This window comes from Dermacentor andersoni, chromosome 6 (assembly GCF_023375885.2).
Source record: "Dermacentor andersoni chromosome 6, qqDerAnde1_hic_scaffold, whole genome shotgun sequence".
NCBI lineage: Eukaryota > Metazoa > Arthropoda > Arachnida > Ixodida > Ixodidae > Dermacentor > Dermacentor andersoni.
In genome coordinates this window covers 130,219,177-130,231,638 of record NC_092819.1, presented here as the reverse complement: position 1 = coordinate 130,231,638, position 12,462 = coordinate 130,219,177, and the positions used below count along the sequence as shown (strand labels likewise).

Sequence of the window (12,462 nt, the reverse complement as noted above, 5' to 3'; positions counted from 1 at the left end):
TATCAATAGAATGCCTGTTATATAGAACCAAGTGCTTTTTTCCCTCTGAAGGTAAAGAATTACTAGTGGCCCTGTGTTTTGTGACCATCCTTTACTGCATAGGAAGTATTGCTTTCCAGTTTTTCCTCTGAATTACAAAAGAGCTTTCCCATTCCTATAGCAGGCGTGTCATACATACAAAATTGCGGACTGCGCACCGTGACTTGATCACTGCTCCCTGAATAGCCATTGTTGGCTGCGCATTGCCTTGCATTGCATGTTGGCTATTTCATTGTCACGTTGAGCATTATTTGCCACCTGTCAAAGATTATGAAATGGGGACTGTAACATGGCAAATTCAGGCAGCGTGCCCTAACCCCCTCCCCCCTCATTGTTCATCCGCCGTCCGTGCAAATGTACCGAGCACGAGGGGCTTCGTGGTGCACGCGACACGCACGAGTCTGTACACCGAATACACTGAATATTTAAAAAATCAAATAGCAGATATTTGATTTGCAAGTTGAATTATTCAAACGTTACCTATTTGATTCGATTCAGAGATATTTGAGTATTCGCTCAGCCCTACTGAATACAGATGAGGTTCTCAATTTGTGGTGGACCTGTCTTTTATGGCAAACTTCTATTGCGCAAAATGTTTTGCTCAAAATATCATTCTTATAGCGTGCATTATGATTTCGTTGGGATGTTTGTGCCCCCGAGCTCTGTGTGATCTGTGTAATATATGCTTTTGCTGCAGGCAACCACCACCTACTTTTCAAAAAACTGCACGGAGAAGGATGCACTTCTCGTGTCCAACTTCCTGAAGCAAAAGGTAAGCTTAGTATTCCTCATAAAGTTGCTTTGTGTAGCAATTTTTCATGGAATGAAGCCTTGACAGCTTTTGGGAAAAGTCTGGCCAACCAAATTAGATTCCTTGCAATCTTTGCTTGGAGGCTAGTGCGATTTTCTTTTTTTCTTCGGGCTTTGTTGCTTGCTACTTAGCACATCTAAATGGATGGGATGTCAAAAGGTACAATGTGCCATGTTGGATTGGTAGATTATATACTTGTATAATTGCGTATGTGTCAGACCTGCCATAAACTGAAACTTGGTACTATGCGAGAAAGGGTGCATCTACTGTGGTGGCGTAGTTATGGCATTCATCGGCTCAGCGTGACATTGCGAATTCCACAGTTCAGTGGCATATTTTGATGAAGCCGAAATGTAAAACTGCTCATGTACTGTAGAACCTCGTTGATAAATTCCCTTTACAGACGTTTTCCCGGTGCCAACATTCGCAATTGAGAACGAAAAAAATGACCCAATAGAATTACACTCATTTTTTACTGGCTCATACGTTCCCGGAAAACATGATTTCTTGGCACCAATGTTCAGCAAGTCGCCAAACTGTGATCATATGATACGTTTTTCGGCCGCTAGATCCCATATAAACAAGAAAACGCATGAGGCATGTACTATCAACAACAATGTACAGTGGAACTTCGTTAAACCATAGTTGACTGGAGCTTGATAAAAGTATGTGCTAAAGCGTAGAACTGCTTAACCGAAATAGTGTGAGATCCCCCACTTACCTGTCAAAAACGGAACTACGAGAGAGTGGGATAAAAGGGCAGAAAACATGCAGCATTTATTAACTTCGCGCTCAAAGGGTGTGTTGTTTTTGTTTGATGCCGAGGCGGGCTAGCAGTGACGACGGCAGCCTCAAACTTGCTCAAACTACGAGCCAGCTTTTCCGCCAGCCCCCTCCTCTCGGCAAACACCCGCATGAGGCTGACGTAACGCGTAGCATCTGCCGCTGTTAAACCTGAACCGCGCGTGCTGTCGCTTTCCGTGTCGTCCCCATCACTGTCGTTAGGTGACACTTTGGCAATAACAGAGGCAACGATGGTAAAAAGTCGAAGCTCGAAAAGTTTAACCTTGTAGCCGACGTATTTCGGGGTTGCAGCAGCAGTGCCGAGCAACTTCTCCTTGCATTCCAAGTGCCACACACCATAGTCAAAGGTAGATCCCTCTTAGAAGCCAGCACCGTCTTCTTCGTGCCACGTACGACAGCACGAATGATGCTCAATTTTTCTTCTACACAGAGTACCCGGTTTTTGTCCTAGCTTGTACGACACCACAACATGGGCCACAATGCTCCAACTCTGGCACGGCGACAAAATGATGCTGATATTGGTGTGGATTCAGCCTTCCAAGCGCCCTTTGCATTTGTGCTTGGAGGCCATTCCGATCTCTGAGTCTCGTTGTTCTGCCGGGCCGCTGTACCGCCGTGATTTCACGACGAAAAGTGGAAACACTACGTGTTAACCGATACGTACACAATAAGCTGGTACGGTTTATGCGAATACAAAAGGCATTATCATAGCCGCTGAGTCGGGGATTTGACTTTACTACTTTTAACACGAAACTACTGTTTAAGCTGGTACGGTTTAACGAGGTTTTACTGTATGGCTGCCCACCGTGGCAGCTTCACCGCAACACTAGCCTGCCTGTAACACGTGAAAACACCAACACACACCCAGTTTCTCATTTCGGTACCTGCAGATCTTCTCCAGAGTCGTCACATGGAGTTGTACGCGGCATTCACAACTATCACTGCCAATTTTATTGCGATAAGCATCTTCACATATCTGTTTCACAGCGCGTGGTGCCATCAGAAGCATCGCGTGTGCTTTTAATAGGCGAGAACCGAAACGCGACACCCTTCCCTTCTGCAGACTGCGATTGTATACGTCTTCCAGCCACTAAATCTCATGTGCACAAGAAAAGGCGCGATGCGCGCACGATCGAGAACAGTATATAGCTCCCCGTCTCACATGAAAATGATGGCACGCACAGTTTCTTATTCCGGTACCAGCACGTCTCTACCCAGGTCGTTTCACGCCGCATTCACATCTATCGCTGCCAAACCTATTGTGATAAGTACAGTGAAACCTCGTTAAACCGTAGTTGGCCGGAGCTCGGAAAAAGTATGTACTAAACGGTAGTACTGTTTAACCGAAATAGCATGAGATCGGCCACTTACCTGTCGAAAACAGAACTCGGAGACAGTGCGATGAAAGGGGAAAAAACATACAGTATTTATTCACTTTGCGCGACAAAAGTGTTATTTTCATTTGATGCCGCGGTGGCCTAGCACGACGGCAGCGGCCTCAAACTTACTGAATCTGCGTGCCAGCTTCTCAGCCAGCCCCCTCCTCTCGGCAAACACTCTCATGGCAGATTCCTCGTTGGCGTTACGTATTCTCCGTGCTCGCGCGCAGTAGTGCTGCAGAAGTCCCGGGGCACCTTTTTCATTGCCGGGTGCCGGAGTTCGGAATACTTTTCGTTTGGAATATTTACGTTATCGCACCCCTGTTCTCGTTGCGACGACTGCATTCATGAGGCTGACGTAACGCGCAGCTTCTGCCACTGTCGGGCCTGAATCGCCCGTGCTGTCGCTTTCTGTGTCGTCCTCATCACTGTCGCTAGTTGACACTTCGGCAACAACAGAGGCAACAATGGCGAAAAGTTGAACCTCGTAGCCGACACCTCTTCGCGGTCGCAACAGTGCTGCCGAGGAACTTCTTCGCACTCCAAATGCCACACACTGTAGTCAACAGCAGATCCATGTCGCGGGCCAGCGCCGACTTCTTCGTGTCATGTTCGATAGCACGGACAATGTCTAATTTTTCTTCTATGCTGAGCACCCGGCGTCTCTTTTTTATTCGAGTTTCGGCATGACGTGAGTCCTCGCTTGCATGATGCCACAACGCTCTCTGGCACGGCGTCGAAATGATATTGATGTTGATGTGGCTTCACGTGCAAACACACAGGGCGCTTGGAGGCCGTTGTACCGATCTGTGAGGCTTGTTGTTCAGCCGGGCCGCCCGATAGAGACGACGCACCGCCGTATTTGCGCGACAAAAAGTGGAAACTCTACGTTTTAACCGATGCGTACGCAATAAGCTGGTACGGTTTATGCGGATACAAAATACATTATGTTCTATGGCCGCTGAGTCGGGGATATACTTGTAACCGTATACTGTATCATATATATGTGATATCTTTTGCTGATAAAATCATAACAATGTGTTTCTTTAGAAAATTGGTGTTTCTCAGATATATCATGCCTAAACAAAGCCTTGACTAACTTTTTTGCTGGGAAATAAAATCCGTGCAATAAGAGGTTAATAAAATGCATATCACAATGTATACCTTACAAAAGGTGCAAACTCTTTAGAAAAAGTGCTTGAAATGCTCCATCTCCATACCATTCCTGTGATGTGCCCACAAAATACTATTTATGAATTGAATGTTCACAGGTTGGCAGGTATGCATGTAAAAAAAAATGAAAACTTAGAAAATTGTATGTCTAATAAAATGCACATCTTAATGTATGTGCCTGTTGTGTTTTTCTTGTTTTTTGTCTTTGGTTTTGCGAGTGATACCATTGTATAATGGATTTATAGTGATACATACATTTCTTAGAAGTACTTTCTTTGAGAAAGATGCCCCAGTCAATCATTAAGCTCATCGTTCACGTGTGCCAATCAACCACAGGGTATTGAGGGCTACATCACGAGGCTATTCAAGAGCCAGGCTGCTGAGGCAGGCGACCAGGATTGCTACGAGATTCGCTACGCATCTGTGCTGTCTACAGGTACGTTTGCGTGTTAGTACAAATAAATGTTTTGCTTAACCCATCTCTATGAAGTGTTGCATATTGCCATATTTACTCAATTCAAATGTGCACTTATCTGTAGTGAAAAATTATTAAATTATGACATGCATGTTAGCTTTGTGTATAAAACAAAAACTTCAACAGAGAGAAACTATCTTTATTGGCACTACAAATTTCCGTAATCTAATCCACACATTGCTGTGCGTGTGCCATTGAGGGCTTAATTAAATTGTGCCATGTTGTGAAATGTGCCATCTAGTCATCTCTGATTGGCTCACACCGTGCCTGCACCTTCTCTGATTGGCTCAAGATGCCAATATGGCAGAATTATGCATAATAGTGGCTTTAGGAGCCACATTCTGTAAGTTTATTTTACTGCCTTAGTCTGCAAAGCGTATAAAGAAATGTGGTATCTGAAATGCTGTAAGCAGCACCAAAGAGGAGTTCACCTGGGCCTGCTGTTAATGTTAAGGTCGTGTGCAACAGCGACAGTGCGTGATACCCAGTACACAGCAGCCTTGATACAAAATTTTTTTCTGACTTGGAAGAGATCGTCATTACCCTCTGCCTCTTTTACGATAAGTGTCAAAACCCGTACGCATGTTACAGTCTAGGGCGTAGCATTTCTTCATTTCTGGCCATGAAAAACCTGCTGAGTGTTGCGATTGGGGGTGCATTAGGACCAAGTGAATGTGGGACTTAACTGTACTTGTTATCCTAGGGATTTCAATGACACATTTCCCTGCGCACAAAGATGTGGCTTTCTGATGATCTTTGAGTGATTATGTAGTTCTGATCAATTTTTTGGAAGCTTTAGCGGCCCCTAAGGAGTCCGAAAGACCGAAGGTTCACTGTACAAATGACCAAAAGGATGCTTGAAATTGTCCGTGGGGCGAACGCGTGGCAGAACGACGATGAGAACACAAAGGACTGTCACCTTAAGGAATGAATGGGTAATGAACTGTGCTGCTTCTTGTTTGAAGGAGCTTGAGTGCAAAAGGCAAAGTGTTGGCTGACGCCGAGATGCAGGTGACCCTCATACAAACCAAAACAAACTCTTTAAAGCAGTGAAACGCAACACCGAGGCATCGTGTGCGGGCTGAGAGTATGTCAGGGCAGTTGAGGTCAACCTTCCAGCTGCCGAGAGAATCTCGCTTGTGACAAAGTTCGGGCCTAATATCAATGAGCTTGCCATCAGTCGATAGAAACAACTCATTTTCGAAAATATTTGCTTATGTATGCATCTCTTTTTATTCGTATTTGAAAATGTTCGACTTGATTTGCAATGGGCTTTACCTTTCCTTTCTTTTTCCAAGATATTTTATTCGTTGTGCATTTTGCTAACCCCTCCCTCCAGTTTTCTATTTTGAATAAAATAAGCACTACTCGTTACTAATCAGGCTGGATTAGCTTGTTTTTTTGTTTTTTAACATGCTTACTAGAGAGTGACAGCATTAGGCGACATGGTGTCAACCTGTCTTGCCATAAAACAAAGATCTGTGTAACTTGAAATTTTGCAATGGCACTCAAGAAAAACCTGGAAAACTCAGGTAACTTGAAAATGTCAACTTGGTAGACACCCTGCAAACGGTTAGTGCATATGGCACGGCTAGTGCATTGCCCGTCATGAGGGCATTTGCAGAGAAGTGCGGCCTGATGGAGAAACTGGCTGGTGGCCTTGCTGAGTTTGAGAACGCCGTCATCGCTGCAAGGTCACCACGGCAGCAAGTGAAGATCGCCGATATTTTGCTTCCTGTTTGCAAATGAAACTTGTCTATGTGTGTGTTTGAGTGAGAATTGACATGTTTTCTTGTCTTGTAAGTCTATAGCTGCTCATCTACCATTGTTAGTTAATTAGTACATCACTTAATGCGTACCTGATCCACGTTCCCTGCCAACTACGTAATAATGAGGTTTTCCTTTGTCACAATTTCCAAACACAGTTGGCATGAAGTTATTCCACCGAACACTTCTATTGAAATTTTCACTTCTCGATACGTCAATCTTTGTGTAGTGTGGGGTGAAACGGCATACTAGTGGTTTGAGCTGAGGATTGCCTGGAATTATCTCTTTCAACCCTAGCATGCAGCCAGGAACTAAGCTAAGAGCACTCTTCACTTGTCCTTGGGATATCTACTATGTTAAGCCCTGTTCTGCAAATTACACCAAAGCCACAGGAAAACTGCGAAAGCTTTATTGTAGTTTCGACATTTCGCAATCTCCTTTGTGCAGTTGTACATTGGCATATGTCTATGTACATTGGCAGCCGTTGCATCGACTTGGTTTGCAGCCCTGGAAGGGCACTATTATTCAGGCCTTTCATTGCGATAGCAATTATATAGCTATCGCGCAGTTGCCTGGCCATATCTTGAGAGGAATCTGCATTGGGGGCAGAGTCTAGGTACATCGGCGGCTCGTTGCTTTGTGCATGCTGTGTGTTCTCGGTGCTCCCTTTCTGTTCCAAGCGACAGACAGCAGAAATGTCTCTTCACTCGCTGCTGCTGCCGCGTTTCCTCACGCCAGCATTTCGACAGCGAGTTTCCGTGGTCGTTGTGCGAGATGTGTTCATGTTTGCTTGTGCGTGCGTGACACCATGTTTGTAATTCAGTTAGTATGCCTGTGTTTATGAGTTTATACGACCGATAAAACTGCTATCCTTACTTCGTACAGCTGTCCGCTAATTAGCTATTGCAATCGATGCTTCGCCTTTCGGGCGAAACTGCGACTTTTTGCTTTCCTCATTAACTTGTAGCTTAACTGTGAAACTGTGGCAGGGGTTGGGTACTTTGCGGTCATCTGCTAGCTCAACCTAAGCCAACCTAACACCAGTGCATCAACAGCCACCTTTTAATTGGCAAATGATGGTGCCAGAACCTGCCGTCACCTGCTTGCTCGGTTAAACAGTTATTCTGTTCTTGCCTTCAGCAGTGTCAGTCGCACATATTTTGTCTAACCATTCACACTTTCTTATTGTAGACCTAGGCCTCCTAGCATCATGACCCAGATGACATCTTTCATTAAGCAATCAGCTTGATGAGTTGGCACCAAACGAAGGGCTGCTGAGGAAGAACATCATGGTCGCTGTTAGGCATGTTAGGCTCCAATGAATATAAGTAAAAACTAAAAGCAATTAAGCACGCATGTTCCTGGGGGGGGGGGGGGGGGGCAAGGTTAGCTTTGTTTTCGATGTTGGGTTTTCACAAATTTTTCATCATAAACAAGACCCTCGTGAGGGAGCTTACATGTCTCATCACTTTTAGTCTTTGTTTGTACATCCTGTGATGGGCATCTTCCTAGACTGCTGTTGCCACAATTCTTTTTACTGACCAGACAAGTTTTTGTTGAACCCTAGGCTTTTGGGCTACTTTTGCACAGAGGACAAGGAAAGCGCAAAGTTACTGGTGTGTGATGTGATGGACAATAGCCGGGTCACCTTCACTCGGGGCGACTACTCTCCACTGCTCAAGCTCACCGTGGACAACCTTCGGCTTGCTCAGGTACGTGGCAATGACTACGAGATGTTTTCATGTACCGTAAAAACTCTCGTATAATACGAACCTGCATATAGTACGAGGTGAAATTTTTGGGACGCAAAATGGAAAAAATAAGTTTTATCCATGCATAATGCAAGTTAGGAAAACTCGAGGAAAACATTTATTTAAATTGCACTCCGCACTTCAATCGCTGTCTTCCTCAGCTGCGCCCTCTTCAGATAGTTCCTTGTCGGACGTATCTTCCCAGAGGTACTCATCCTCTGTGCCATCGCGCGCGTTCGAGATTCTGCACTTCTTGAATGCGCGACGCACAAGGTCCTCTGGTATGCTGGCCCATGCGTCCACAAGCCGCTTGCACAGCGTGGCTGGTGATGCCCGCTTCAGCCGCCCGGTCGGCGACGCTGCAGGTTCACCTGAGCGCATCCAATCTGTGTAACACCGCTTCACCGCGTCCTTGAACGGCTTGTTCACGCAAACATCTAAAGGCTGCAGCTGAGGCATCATCCCACCTGGGAAAACGACGAGTTCTGTGCCAAATTCGCGCAACACCCTCTTCACTGAGTCGGCCAAATGGCAACGAAATGCGTCCAGCATGAGGATGGATGAAAACGACAACAGTGTGCCTTGCCACCTACACCAGACGGACTTTATCCAGTCGAGCACAAGATTCTCGTTCATCCAGCCTTTCTCACGGCATTTCACGACCACATTTTTTGGCAGCTCCTCACCTTCAGGCACTGTCTTACGCTTGAAGACGACATAGGGTGGGAGCTTGCGTCCATCTGCCGTGCACAACATGACGGTAACTCGTTTTCTCGTTGCTAGTGGTCCGGACATAACTTGTTTAGAGCCCTTTTTGTGCACGGTGAGGGGCGATGGCATGTCCAAATAAACCGGCGTTTAGTCAGCATTGCCGATTTGCCCTAGCTGGAAATTCTTGGACTTGTGCAGCGAAATAATGTGGCACTGGAAAGCCACAAGCGGCTCTTCAAACGATTTGGGCAGCTTTTGCGAAAACGAAGTTCGGCGGCATAAAGAAAATGCAGCATGGCACATGTAGCGATAAATCCGGTGCTTGTTCACTTTGAAGGCGGCGTTCGGTAGCCCTTTGTCTCTTGCAAGCACCTTTCATGCAACGTCTGAAAAAAAATGAATGCATGCCTTTTACTGCCCCCAAGAGCTCAAATCGCTACAGGCACGTCTGAAATAGCTCTGAATGCCTGGCGATAAACGTCGTAAGTGTATCGGTGCTCGTACTGTGGCACGAGACGGTGGATCCACGCATGTGGAATTAAAGAATATATATTGTGTCCAGTGACAGTTGCCCTTTTCCGCTCTTGGTACGCTTCGTCGCGCAAAATCGCTGTGCTGCAGCGGAGCTGACTTTGGGGACGGACATTATACAACAAGTCGTGCTTTTCGTGCGTCGAAGCCATTGGCGAGGATTACAAAGGCAGAATTGGTGTCATTGCCAACAGCAGCGAATTCTTTCAATGAAAAACACAGCACTGAACAGCAGCAGGCTTCGCACTGAACGTCGGAGCAGCTAGGCCTAGTGTTGTTGTGCTGGCGGCTATGGCTGCCTGTAGATTGGCGTGTGAGAGCTCTAGTGCAAGGCTGCAGGATAATCAGGATGGCAGCTGTAGTCACGTCGATTAATGCCGTTTCGGACCTGCGGTCTTGACAAAAAGTTCGGAAAATTGGACGGCAAAAAGTTCTTGCATCTGAAATTTAACTTTCTTATACATTAGCTCAAGGGGTACGTGATGGTACCGTGAAGGGGTCTGAATTATTGGACATGTCCGAAAAGTCAGGCGTTGACTGAGTCATAAGGGTGCTTGCTTCAAGCAATTTTCTTAAGATGAGTTCGTGAATTAGGCAATATCGTCAGCAGCAAAGGTGCTGAAAAAGGTTATTGTAGAAAACAAGGTTTTTTTCTTGTGTATGTTTTGTCTTAGGTAAAGTGTGTATGTATCCAAGAAGATGTGGGTGCCGAGAGTGAACTTTAAGGAAAAAAAAATATGCTTGCTATCCCCTTCTTTTCCATTCCCTCATGCGGGATTTCATGTCTACAGGACTTTTACGAATCATAGAGTTCACAGGTTGGCAAGTGTGAGAGTGGGTTTGGTTAAAACGGGAGAGGGGCAGTTAGAGGCCTCTGAGAAAGACACATTTGTCCTGCAGTGGAGTAGACTGGTGGTGATGTCATCATGATGATTGTGCAGGAGAATGCAGCCGACGACACCCAGCGGCAGATGCTGGGCAAGTACATTGAGAGCTTCACGGTGGGCAGCCTGGATGCCCACAAGGACGGCTCCCGCTTCTGGATTCGTGACAAGGGGCCCAACGTAGAGTCGTGAGTGTCACTTATGGTGGTTCGGCTTGCGACAAGGGGCCCACTTGCCAGCACGTTGAGAGCAGTTCTGCGTGGTGTCTTGAGGGTGTTATGTTGTGTTGTTGCTGGAGCAAGTCAGACACAGAACCAGCCGAGTTCAAAGCAGAAGTGGAACTGTGTTTATTCAGAATGTACAGATTTGGGACGTGTTAAATAGGTGGGTTATTTGAAACACATTGCACATATTGCAGGAGAACAGGAAGCGATATGCATATATAACGCGCCCGTCTTTTTAATGAGAATCAGCTTTCTAGCTCACAAATGTGTTGTTTACATCAAGCAGGTTCGAAAGTGATCGCAAGTTAGAAAATTTTAAGGAACGTTTACTATAGTTATGCTCCACCACTTCTCAAACTACTCTTTCTGGACACTTTCTGTGGCTATGAAGGGAAAGCTACGGGCATGTGGCTGCTGCCCATGTGATACCGTGCCAAATAGTCTGGCAGTGTTTGACAGCGCTTTTCGTTGCTTGCAACAGATGCTGAATCGACACCGGTTCCGCATTCGAAGGTTTTGCATTTTCCCAGACATGGAAAGGAAAAGCTGCAAAATAAGCTTACTTTTACACTCGGCGGTGTGTTCTGCCTTATTTAGCTGTTGCTAATAAGGTGTCTATGTTTTCGCTTCCCCAGCCTAAACTAACATGGATTAAAACCTGGGACTCTTTTCAGAAGCGCTCTCACTTGTGTGCAATTCACCTCCGTAGCTTTTGCTTCATAGCTCCAGAAAGTTGTCCGTGAGTATAGGGTATCGCGCAAGAGGCTTGATCACTCTTCCAGAATGAGTAGTTCGAGGTGTACCTGGCTGATATTGAATCTGTTGAGCTGGAACTGGTGAACACGCTTGACTGTACGCCAATGTATTTGGCTCACTATGTCGTAGTCTTCTCATGAGCCTTCAGTAATAGTCTGTTCCATAGCTCTTGGTTGTGGATGGATGCAGTTTCTGAAGAAGATGCCTCTGGTGCCTGTCTTTACAGCGTATCTGCGAGGTTCTGGATCGACGTTGGCCATGGTGGCTTTTTACCAATTTTGATTGTGGCGAAGCCACACATGCTGGCCTGGAATTGGTGGCAGGAGATTTCTTTTGTGGCAGTCTCCATGTTTGTGCTGCTGCTTTTGCATTTGTTGGAATAGCGTATGGGGAGGTGCAGCTGGGAATCCTGGTTTCAGGACACTTGGCAGGGTAGGTAGGAATGTATGCTTGTTACTACCCGTTAGGAACTCGGCTGGGGGTTGTGCTATGATTGCGTTAAGGAGCACTACTGCGAGGTCGTTCCCTTCCTCTGTTGCCTTTTTTTGTCTTCATTGAATTGGCTGTTTGGATGGTCCTCTCCGCTTCACCATTCTCGTTCGATGGAAGTGGTGTTGTTTCAGTGGTCTTTGCTTTTCCTGGATCTGGATTGATCTCTTGAGGTGTGAGTTGACACAGGTACGTGGCTGCTGGCAAACTTAGCTGGAGCTGGTCCACGTTGAAGTTAAGGTTTTTGGCGCGTGCTACTTTTAGCAATTTCGATGACTCCTGCCTGACCTCCAAGGTTTTGTGCTGCCACTAGAATGTCGTCGAAGCAGGGCTTGACGGTGAGTTTCCATTCGAAGACCTTCTCACTGGCTTGCTGGAAGAGCTCGGGAGACAGTCAGACACTGCTAAATTTTTTGTTGATGACAACAATTGGATGTACCTGCTCGGAAGGCTCTGTGTCATGTGTGATGCATACATTCTGTTTAATTCGTTGCGGTTCGACGTAATAGTTCTGCGGAAACCCGCACGGTGGAGGGAAGTAATTAATAAAGGGAAAATGAGACATCCACCCAACCGTAGCAATTGCTACAAAGGAAACCCATACGTGTTCCTCGAAAGAAAAGCCTCGCAGTTGAAGAAAAATTCGTCCTGGTCTGGAACTTGAACCA

General features: G+C 46.0%; 1 protein-coding gene across 1 annotated transcript in view; it reads left to right on the top strand.

Annotated features, from left to right (window-relative positions):
- DppIII (dipeptidyl peptidase 3) overlaps positions 1 to 12,462 on the top strand; it is a 79,079-nt gene that overhangs the window by 32,590 nt on the left and 34,027 nt on the right. The window contains exons 10-13 of the mRNA XM_055066898.2: positions 737 to 811; positions 4,543 to 4,642; positions 8,039 to 8,160; positions 10,383 to 10,513. Of these exons, the coding sequence (XP_054922873.2) occupies positions 737 to 811; positions 4,543 to 4,642; positions 8,039 to 8,160; positions 10,383 to 10,513 (428 nt within the window). The remainder of the gene's footprint in view (positions 1 to 736; positions 812 to 4,542; positions 4,643 to 8,038; positions 8,161 to 10,382; positions 10,514 to 12,462) is intronic.